Source organism: Aethalodelphis obliquidens, unplaced genomic scaffold (assembly GCF_003676395.1).
Source record: "Aethalodelphis obliquidens isolate GAN/ISIS:26980383/991018 unplaced genomic scaffold, ASM367639v1 scaffold123, whole genome shotgun sequence".
NCBI classification, from domain to species: Eukaryota; Metazoa; Chordata; class Mammalia; order Artiodactyla; family Delphinidae; genus Aethalodelphis; species Aethalodelphis obliquidens.
The window spans coordinates 1,377,818-1,388,702 of NW_020838067.1; the positions used below are offsets into that span (position 1 = coordinate 1,377,818).

The 10,885-nt window shown below is 53.4% G+C and overlaps 1 protein-coding gene and 1 long non-coding RNA gene across 8 annotated transcripts in view; both read left to right on the forward strand.

Moving 5' to 3' along the window:
- The first annotated feature begins 55 nt into the window (after positions 1-55).
- On the forward strand, positions 56-6,935 carry LOC113615749 (uncharacterized). Its single transcript, XR_003431119.1, has 3 exons — positions 56-592; positions 1,488-1,681; positions 4,810-6,935. It is a non-coding gene; the product is annotated as an uncharacterized LOC113615749 (long non-coding RNA).
- Positions 6,936-7,195: 260 nt separating this feature from the next.
- The window catches only part of EEFSEC (eukaryotic elongation factor, selenocysteine-tRNA specific), a 188,832-nt gene continuing 185,142 nt past the window's right edge, over positions 7,196-10,885 (forward strand). For 3 of the 7 annotated variants that reach the window (XR_003431113.1, XR_003431114.1, XR_003431115.1), the window contains exon 1: positions 7,196-7,739. Coding sequence is in view for 3 of the 7 variants with exons in the window: in XM_027098501.1 (XP_026954302.1) it covers positions 7,433-7,739 (307 nt within the window). In the remaining 4 variants the exon portion in view is untranslated. The remainder of the gene's footprint in view (positions 7,740-10,885) is intronic. The other 4 variants (XR_003431117.1, XM_027098502.1, XM_027098501.1 and 1 more) reach the window with 3 other exon arrangements.

Here is a 10,885-nt window from a genome sequence, read left to right on the forward strand (position 1 = left end):
GCCGCGGCGGGAACTCCTCAGCGCCCCATTGGCTCCTGGCTTTGCCCGTCGCGGCTGCCGGGAAGGTTCCGCCCACTCACTTCCGGCTGTGTCCCGAGGTTGGCTTCCCCCGCAGCCGGCGCTTCCTGCCCGGGTGGGCCCGAAAGAGCCGCTGCGTCGCAGTGAGGGCCCGAGTTCCGCTCTTCACGGCGCCTTTGCGTCAGTGACCGCATTCGAATGGATACCCTTTTGCGGAGCTCAAGTTCGACCTCGGTGTTGGAGATGAAGAGACAGGTTTAGAACTTAAGCTTCGACTTGTGCCCACTAAGCAGTTTTCTGACTCCCACGCCTTTCATCTCCCTGGGGAGGCTGTGCTCAGCCTCCGCCTTGGGCTTGTCCTCCTCTTCTCCTCGCCTCCACGTCTCCCTTTACTTAGATTAAGTTGGCTGTGGATGACGTTTAGTGTAATTCCTAATGCAGATAAAGGTGCGGGCTAAAAGAGGCCCAATAACTTATGAAGAACGCACAGCAAGTAATCAGAAGAGTTGGAACTCCACCTGAGGACTTCAGGCTTTGCAGCCGGTGTAAACCTCATCCCATCCCACGACCTCAGGTGAGACAATTAGCCAGTGGCTGTGTCCTGTCCGGTTCCGTGATGATATTAACACTTCCCCCAAAAGTGTACTCTTCCCATCCACCCAGTCATTCCACAAACATTTGTTAGCACCTGCTGTGAGCCAGACAGTACAATGCACTAGGATGCACACATAAAATACAAAATCTCCAGCCTTGACAAGCTCAGTCCTTAGTTGGGAAACTTGCAACATGAGGTGTGCCAAAGCAGGTACCCCCACGTGGTGTGCAAGCCCAGAGCAGGGCCATCTGGAAAAGCTGGAGAGCCAAGGAAGGCGCCATGATGTGGTAACGCCTGGACCAATCCCTGACAGAAGGATAACATCCTCGGAAGCAGACGTTATGTCACCATTTCACACCTGAGTGGACTCAGGTCCAGAGAAAGGGAGGGACTGGCCCAGAGCTCAGGGGAGCTTGCATTAGGGTTGAGACAGACCTGAAGTCAAATCCAGGTGCAGGAGTTCCTGACTCTCACATCTCCTTGTACTTCTCCATCATAACTTTTGAGTCTAGGTTTCTGATTACTTGCAAGACTATCAGGTCAATGTTAGTCTCTCCCACTAAATGGCAGGCATTCTGAAAGTGTAGACCACGTCTGTGTTCATCATTTTAACCCCAGTGTCTGGCACACAGCCTGGCTCACAGTTAAGGCTTCTTATAAATTCAGTAGGGCTTTGGACACTCACATACACACAAAATCATGCAGTTTTGCTGGAGGTATTTTACACAGCGGATCTTATGGGACTTGATAATGGTTTCTGTCAGTGAATGGAAACTTTTGACCCCCACCTCCCCCTCCACCAGAGCTGTTACATGTTTTTCCTGCTAAAGAACAGTTCAAACATCTGATCCAGCCTAGCATTCTCTTTTTACAGGTGAGGAAACTGAGGCCCTACAAGGGGACGGAGTTTGTCCAAGATCGCAAATTGAGCAAATGCCTTTCCCAGGCCTAGACCCCAGGTCCAGTGTGCAAAGAAGCTGGGCCTGGCTGCAGAGCCAGGCAGTTCCTTTCATTTCAACAGAAGACGACGCGGCAGGCCAGTGTCCAAAGTGTACAAGGTGCATGAAGGTAGGTGCGGCCAATAGCGGTGGACAGGGGTTATTATGCCCAGCCAGCACCCTTCCTACCTCTTCTGGCCGCCTTCACTCTAATTTTCTGTAGAGAACCCCCCTTCCCCCACTTGGCATCTAGGTGGTTTAGATGGGTTGACCCCCACCCCCAGCTTTATTTCAGGAATGGACACGGGACCCTGGCCTGGCCTATCAAAGTATCCCCTCCTCCCCAGAGTGGTGATTGGTTCAGAGATGTGAGCGGACAGTCCAATGGCACTCAGACCTGCACTTTTACTGGAAATATCGGGAAAGAGACTTGGGTCCTAGGTTTCCAGGTCATCTTGGCCTCTTCATGGGAAGACTCTGTCTGAGAATGAAGCCAGCACAAAGGAAAGGAAAGCTGGCAGATTCCTGATGAAATCCTCTACGTTCCCAGATCCAGCTTTGCCCTACTTGGCAGTGTAAATGACACTGACGTTGGGACTTAAAATAACTTGAGTTAGGGTTCCACCCATGGGTCTGTGCAGTGACACACATACAAGGAATGGAGTGGACAGTTGCATCCCAGCTTGTGCTGTGTGACAACCCCAGACCTGCCTGTTCTCTCACTCTCACTCCCATGAGCCTTGCTCTTTCACCTCCAGTACCTTGGACCCCTCTTTTCTCCAGTCCAAGCTTGAGCATCTCAGCCACTGGTTCCCAGTGCTTCTGCTTGCTCCTTGCTTTGACTTCTTTCACACCTGACCTTTGAGCCCAGAAGCCCAGGTCCAGCCTGCCTCTGCCTTCTCCAACATCTTGAGAAGGCTGCTGCATGTGGAGGGGGGCAATGACCCAGGGGCCCCGTGGAGCCACACGTTGTCGTGGTCTCCAGGCTCAGCTGAGTGCTGAGAGTGTATCCTAACTAATGGGACGTTGAATAATGGTCTGCAGTAATCAAACAGCATGGCACTGGCACAAGGACAGACATATAGACTAATGGAATAGAATAGACAGCCCAGAAATAAACCCTCAGTATATCAGCAAGAGTGCCAAGACCATTCAAAGGGGAAAGAGCTGAAACTTAATTCTTTTTTTTTTTTTTTGTCGGCCATGCCACGTGGCATGTGGGATCTTAGTTCGAACCTGTGTCCCCTGCAGTGGAAGCGCGGAGTCTTAACCACTGGACCGCCAGGGAAGTCCAGTAACTAAGTCTTGATTTGGTGACTTGAGGCTTAGCATAAGCCACTGTGTTTTGGGCCCATTGTCTTATTTTTAACAATTTCCCCCTTTTGACCAGTCTCTCAGCCTGAGGGATGCAATACAAATTGAAGGCATTAGTGCTATTCCCAGCTACCACTCTGGAGGCTTCGCAGCTTCTGCTGACCCTCTGTGTGGTGCTCACGGGTTATGACGTCGGGTTCACGTTCTCTGTCAGTCTTTCTTTCGTTCTTTTTCTGATGTTTCAGTCGTAGGGAGATCATTTGCTTGGTGCTTGGTGGCTGCAAACATGCATTTAAAGCTCTTGAGAGAATACAATGCACGACAAAGATTATTACAATGATTAAGAGCAGGATAATTCCCAGTGTCTGGGGTGCGCTTCAGAGCCATGATCCCCAAGATCCAAACCAATCAGAATCAAAATCAAAGAAAGTCCCTGTTGAAAGAGTCCCCTGTTTAAGCTAATGGGCTTAGTCCCTGGTCTTGTATTCCCACATTCTCACTCCCCTTTCTGATCGTTGCCAACCTCATTGGCATGCTTGTTATTTCAGCCCCAGGCTGATTTCTGGGGACAGAAGGAACACCTTAGAGGTGGTACAAGACATAAAATTAAATAACGTTGCTGGCATCTTAGAGGTGGTACAAAGGCATAAAATTAAATAAAGTTGATCCACATAGTGAGAACTTTATTGCCTTTTTAATTCTAATTCAGTGAGTCTTAGCGGGTGGAGTGTGACTTTAACCCCTTTCTAACGCTTGCTAATCTCTCTTTTTATTAACGATCCTGATTCTGAGGTTGTTGTGGTTCCCAGCTATTTATGGCAAGTGATAATGTTTTTCTGTGTAAGGGAGATACTTTTATTTATTTAAGTCAAACTTAAAGAAAAATATGAAGTTGTAGGTGGTACCTGGATATTGCATAAATTATGAAGATGGTTCATATCACTGAGGTTGAAAAAAACCTGACATAAAACAAGGATCAGCTGGCAGGGAGCAGAGGGCCTGAGCAAGTCACCTCTCCCGGCCCTCTTCCCTCTGCTGTAAAGTAGCGATAACAGCACCTCCTGGGATTATTAAAAGAATTCAGTGAGATCTTTTACAATGGGCTCAAGCACTGGGAGGGGCACAGAAAATGGCATCAGAGCTTTGGAACATAAAGACATGGGCTATTTCTCCCTTGGATATCTGCCTGCTGTGTGTGTGTCCTGCCCTTCGTGGTAATTTTGTCATGCTTTTCAAACGGAAACAGTACCCGAGGGCACTCACTGGAATTGCTTTGGAGCCTGAGGTAGGAAGTGGGGCTGGGGACGGGGTCAGGTTAGCCAGGGTGAGGCCTGTGCCTCCGATTGCAACCTTCTCTGCTGGGGAACAGTTTCCGTCCGTCTCAGCAGGCACATCCCACCGCAGTGGGGAAACCCGACAGCAGATGCCGAGAAAGCAGCTGGAGCCTGCAGGTCCCCTGGGCTCCATCTGGACCATCGTCCCACTGGCGTCCCACTGGCGTCACATGGCAATGGGGTCAGAGGTCAGGGCAGCCTGGGCAAAAGCAGCAGGTCTGACCAGCGGACAGGCCGTGAGGCTATTTCCAGTGTAGGTCTTAGCTGTCAGACTCTGATTCTCTGACCAGGTGGGAGGGAGTTAGGAGCCCTTCACTGATTTAATAAATGGGAAGAGACTCCACACTCCAAGTAAATGTTTGTATTAGTTTCCTATGGCTGCAGTAACAAATTGCTGCAAACTTAATGGCATAAAACAACACACAGGTATTCTCTTACAGTTCTGCAGGTCAGTGTCCAAAACGGGCCTCACTGGGCTAAAACCAAGGTGTGGGCAGGGCTGCGTTGCTGTCTGGAGGCCCTGGGGGAGCACCCACAGCCTGGGTTTTTCCAGCTTCTACAGGCTGCCCACCTTCCTGGACTTACGTTCTGCTTCCGCCTTTAAAAACAGTAACGGCCAGCAGCGTCTTCTCATGACGCCATCTCTGGTTCTGATCCTCCCGCCTCCCTCCTGTAACGGCCCTGGTGACTACATCAGGCCCGCAGGATAATCCAGGGTGAGCTCCCCACCTCCCCCATCCCCGCCATCGCAAGATCCTTAACTGAATCACACCTGCCAAGTCTCGTTACCATGGAGGGCAACACCATCACAGGTTCCAGGACATGGACATCTTTGGAGGCCACTGTTCTGCTGCGGCCAGGCTTCCCTCCAGGGGTCCCATTAGGGCCCAGACTGATTTCCCCAGGCTTTAGTCCAGTATCAGAGAGCACACTTTTCTATTGCCTGTCCTGGAAAAAATTCCAGGGTTTTCTCCGACTGTGCTAACTTGGGTCACACGCTCACTGCCAAACCAATGGTCATGCCTACTGGAATGGACCTGAGTCTCAGGCCCACCCCTAGAGCTAGCGTTCAGTCAGCCCCCATAGTGACCTGGAGGAAAGGAGTGTGAGACCTCCAAGGAGAGTTGAGGAGTCTTACAGAAGAAGAGGGAGGGGTCGCCAACCACTGTAGACCTTAAAGAGTTGTATCCATATCCAGGTGGAAAGTGTGCTCCCAGGCACACAGCCAGCACGAGGTAGGGCCGTGATTTGAACCTGTGTGGGGCCAGTTCTTGCCAGGACATCAGCTCCCACCCTGCAGCTAACGGGGCATTAGCAGATCTGTTCAGTACTGGCAGTGCCATGGAGCACAGTGGTGGCCTGGGTGACAACCTCATGTGAGGTTAGTATGGGACATGTCGAGGAAGGTACGTGGTTAACACAATCACTGGCAAGGTAGATACCCTCAGAGAAAAAGGAAATTTCCATTTTACTCCTAAAAGAATCTTTAAAGCCAAACTCAAATCAAAGAGCAAAGTATAATAACTTCCTCTGAGCAAATTTATAATTAATCCTGGATTAATTGGCCTTAATGAAGTTGAATTAATTACTAGCTGTTCGTAAAGAACTTTGAACTACCTTCGTACAAAATGGCATTAAAGAAACAGAAAGGAACCAGCATCGCATTAACATTAAGAACAAATCCCCAATAATCGCAGTTCTGCAGGCCGTTCCCTGTCAGTCATTTCCCAGAGACAAGGCCCAGCCTTGGAACCCAGGCTGGGACCCAGGAGTCTGCTGCAGAGGATGGTGTCTTTGTGGGCTGGAGGTTTGGAGGTGGGTCCACTCAAGAAACAGTTATGGAGGCTTTGATGTGCCAGGCCGAGGGGAAGCAAAGATGTGTAAGGGGTCCTCAGCCTGCTGGGACAGGGGAGAGCACCAGGGCACCAGCCTGGTCTAAAGCAAACTCGCCTCACTGGGGTAGAAGCCAGGATAGGGACAAAGGACAAAGGAGGGGGCATGATGTGACCTGCATTTTGCTGGCAACAGGGCTCCAGTTCCTACAGGGTGTCCCTCACACTCTCCCTGGCTCTTGGAGTGAGCTTATGACTCACACCTGCCTAGGCAGAGGTCTGTATTTCTCTGCTTGGTGCAGGGGCACAGCTGACCCCAGGATACAGTCTGAATCTGGCTGACTTTTCAGACAACTCAGAGCTGCCGTCTCCTTGGCACTTGTGGAGACAGGGCTAGACTCCAGGCTACTGCTGGGGCAGCACCTGTCTTGGAGCCAGCTGTGGTGTGAGTTGGACACGGTAAGACCTGGCTTAAAGCCCCAGCCCTGCCGCTGGTGAGCGTTTAGGTGTAAGTCGGGCCGGGTAACAGCTACAGCCCGCAGCCCCAAGGCTCGGCGGCCTCACCAGGCAAAATGTCTCTCAGATTTCACATGAAACACTCTCGTCTCTTGAAAAGCGGGAAGATGGGGCAATGTTGGGCTAGCATTCTTGCCTGGTGTCACTTGGCCAAAGCTGAGCCGTGGCTCCCCATCTGTGGCCACAGGACATGTGCTCTCCACCTCCGCAGTCTCCACCACCCCGGGCACCTTAAACCCTGCTGATTACTCTCTGGCGAGTCACCAGCCTGGCCAGGGCAGACCTTTAAATTTGTGATCCGTGTTGTTGCCCGTGGGCGACACCTTTTCTGTGGGTGACATTTCAAGAGAATGAGCGTTGCGGGCCCTCCCCAGCACGCGCGCACTCACACGACCTTCTGCGTACAGTTTGGCGGCCCCCTGAGGCCAGGCTGACTGCCCGGTCCGAGATTCTCCGAGCAGCCTTCCCAGGTTTCCCGCGCTGGCTCTTAGGCAGGACTGGCTCAGCTTCGCGGCCCGCCGTCCCTGCCCCGGGCCTGGTGCTTCCACCGCTGCTGTATTTCCCCAGGGCTTCTCGGGGTCCGTAGTGGTCTGGTTCCGTCTTTACTCCCGGTTATTGTTCCCCCCCCACCTCCGGGTCCCCCATGTCCTGCGGGGAAAGCGACCTGTCCCCGCGCGGTGGACAGAAGGCGCCGGGTGCCCAGAGGGCGCTCAGCTAGAGCCCGTGGAAACGAACGAACGAACGCGAGGACTGACGGAGGTCGGCCCCGGCGCCTGGCTCCCCGGCTCGGGGGACTGACCGCGCGGCCGGAAGCTTCGGCGCCGGAACGTGCGAGCGGGGCGCGGGCGGCGGGGGCCGGCTTAGCGGGCGGACCGCAGCGGCGGCATGGCGGGCCGGCGGGTGAACGTGAACGTGGGCGTCCTGGGCCACATCGACAGCGGCAAGACGGCGCTGGCGCGCGCGCTCAGCACCACAGCCTCCACCGCCGCCTTCGACAAGCAGCCGCAGAGCCGCGAGCGCGGCATCACGCTCGACCTGGGCTTCTCGTGCTTCTCGGTGCCGCTGCCCGCGCGCCTGCGGCCGGCGCCGCTGGGGGCCGAGCCCGAGCCCGAGCCCGGGGCCGAGCCGCGGCTGCAGGTCACGCTGGTCGACTGCCCCGGACACGCCTCCCTCATCCGGACCATCATCGGCGGTGAGCGCGGGCGGGGGGTGCGGGGCTCGGACGCGCCGGGGCGGGGGCGCCCGCCGGGAAGTCTCTCGCGCCGCCCCCAAAACAGCGAAAGTGTTTTTTACCACATGCGTTCGTAATACACTGCGTTCGTAATACACAAACAGGTTAGGGAAACTCAGAGACCCTGAAAGTGCCCAGAAGGCGTCCACTCGCTGTCTTTTGGTCTCCTGCTGCCCATCTCCGGAGTCAGCCGCTGTCCCGTCCTGTGCCGTTTCGGAGGAACTCCGTGTGCAGGCAGCGTTCCTGTGTATATGTCGACCCCTCTTTTTCTCGTTCTTTTTTTTTTTTTTCCACAAAATGGTAACACCACTCTATTGAGTACTTCACTCAATACTCGGGCCTGCCCATTCGTACATATAAAGCAACATCATTCTTTTTAAAGGTCACATGAAATTCCGTTGTACACTTGCACCACCGTTTTCTGAATGTCTTAATGATGGACATTTATGTCGTTACTCATTTTTGCTAACGATGCTTCAGTGAGTTTTATAGAACAGACGTCTTTGGTGGGTGTGCTAGTGTGTCTGTAAGGAAAGACCCTAGAACTGAGATGCTGGGGCAGAGAGTCGTGGTGGGTACTGCCCAAAAGCCTTCGTGAGATGTACCATTTAATTAATTTAAATTATACAAGCAGTACATGAATACATTCTACTTCTGAAGAAATAGAACGTTACAAACCAGGCAGAAGGCCCCTAATTACCCCTCCCATCTCGCCAGAGGAAGCCACTAGTACACCTCTGTGGATTACTTTTCCACACCCATTTCAGTATACTTGACTCCATGGACAGGTGTTTTGTTTATATAGAAAAATGGTAGCACGTGGCACAAAGGGTGTATATATAGTTCAGAGACTCCTCACTGCTGACCCAGGGACCTGGTACCTCCCTGCTTTCCACTTCCTCCAGACCCTTCCGGTGGCATTCTCTGCTCCCACGAGTACGTATAGGAACACTTCTTGGTCAGATGGTTTTATCGGCCTGCTGGTGGACAGCTGCACTGGTTGCTCGCTGGGCATAGCGGGCCCTGCTGTATGATGAGTGTTGAGTACTTTCACCTTGTCACCTCCCGTCTGGTCCATGCTGCAGGCAGTCTGAGATCATTTCCCTGTTTTCAGGAGAGGAACCGGAGGCTCGTAGAGGAGCAGGAACCTGCTCCGGTCCCCCGCCTCACATCTTCTACTCCAGCCGTGTTCTAGCCACAGATGCATGTGAAGGGGCACGCGATCCTCTCTGCTCTCCCCTCCCCTTGTCACTGATTTCTGTTTGGTCACGTCCAGGTACATTTTAGGACACGTTCTCTGAGCCAGTGTAGGTTGGAGGTTAAAAAATGGGAAGGCAGATTGGTGGTCTTTTCTTGTGACAGGTGTAGGGAGTGAAGGACATGCTTCTGGAGTCTGTGGTGAGGCCTGGCTTTCTCCCTCACTGACCTTCTGACCTCGGATGTGATTCTGGACTGTCCACACTCTGGCAGATCTCAACTGGCTTTGCTTTTCTTGCACGTTTGCCACTTCCCGGGCAAACACTGCAGGGAGTGTGGTGGTTACTGTTCGGCCATCGAGGGGCTTGGGACTCGGGGAGGCTGCTAGGAAGTGGCCGACCCAGGGCTCTGCTTGACTCCAAAGCTGCCACTTCCCGGGTCACTGTCCTCTGCCCTCCCCTTCCACGTGTACGTTCGTGGTGTTTCTTCATGGGACAGAAGGTTTCAGGCACCAAATTATAACGTCTCCAAGCATTTGACAAGTCCTTGGTTTAGACTGTAAATTGTTGAAGAAATGAAGAGGGATTTCTCTCCTGTCGTATGAACATTGCGGCTCTTATGTTTCTCTCGCCCCTGAGAGGGGAGACTCTCCTTGTCTTCTTACAGGTGTTAACATGTGACCTGAGCACATTGCAGTGGTGGGACCAGGGCTGCTATTCTTCTTCCTTCAATAGATGAGATTCCCACCCTCCACTCAGGGAAGTGAGAAGAAAAAGTGGCTTTTTTCTTTGGAGGGGAAAGGAGCTGCATCTGAGTGTCTGCCAGGGTCCACGCCTGTGGCTACAAACTTGCGTCTGTGCGATAACGCTGAGTGATGGGGGTGTAGGGGGGCATGGGCCCCACTCTTCTGATGAGAAAACTGAAGCTTGGAAAGTCAAGTTCCCTGGGCAGGCGTTGGGACCTGCTCTGCCGCCCCTGACCCGGGTCTGGTGAATCCCCTTCGTTATCCTTATGTTGCAGAGGCCACGTGTGTCTTCACTTGTCCTTCCTCTCCAGACTGTGGGCCCTCCCCTCCTCCCTCTGCTGACCCCCCACACGGTGGACAGTCTGCTCCTTTTATGGATGTCTTCAGATCAGGTCAGCCGTCAGCTGAAGACTGTCCGGGCGCTCATTGCCCCCCCCAGTGACCCACGATCTGGCCTCTGCCCTCTCCTGAGCCTCTTCCATGGCTCCTGACCTCCAGTCACACTGGCCTCCTACTTACTGGATGGGCCAGTGTTGCACCTGCTGTGCCCTCCTCATTTAAGTCTCAGCTCGAGTGTCACCTCCTCGGAGAGGCCTCCTCTGACCTACTGGCCTAAAGTGTCCCCAGTTCTCTACCATCATACTTCCTCATGTCCGTGTTTTGTTTCCTGCTAGCCCTTGGTGCTGTCTGATACGCGTGATGTGCTTGTTGATGGCCTCTGTCCTCCACGAGAGCATAGCAGGAATTGGGCCAGAGCCTGGCATGTAGGAGGCACTCGGAAGTCCCAAATGAATGAAGCTGGGGTTGGGGGGGTGGATCGAAAGTCACCAGCAGGGCCCCTCTGGGGGCTGACAGCAGAGCCAGGGGGAGAGTGCTGTGCCGTGTGCAGAGTGACTCATTAGGGCTCTTTGCGCAGCGGTGACTTGCTTTGCAGGGCATGGTGGAGAAAGAAAAGCTTGCCCAGTGGCGGCACAGCCTGGGTGAGGCTCTGAGGCGTGAGCCTGCTGTCTTGTCTGTTCAGAGCCAGGGGTAGCTGCCAGCATTTAGCAGCTGGAAATGGGCCTGGTGAGTGGGGAGAGGTGTGGAAGGTGAGGGCGGGATCGTGTAGAGAGGTAAGTGGGGAGAGGTGTGGAAGGTGAGGGCGGGCTCGTGTAGAGAGGTGAGC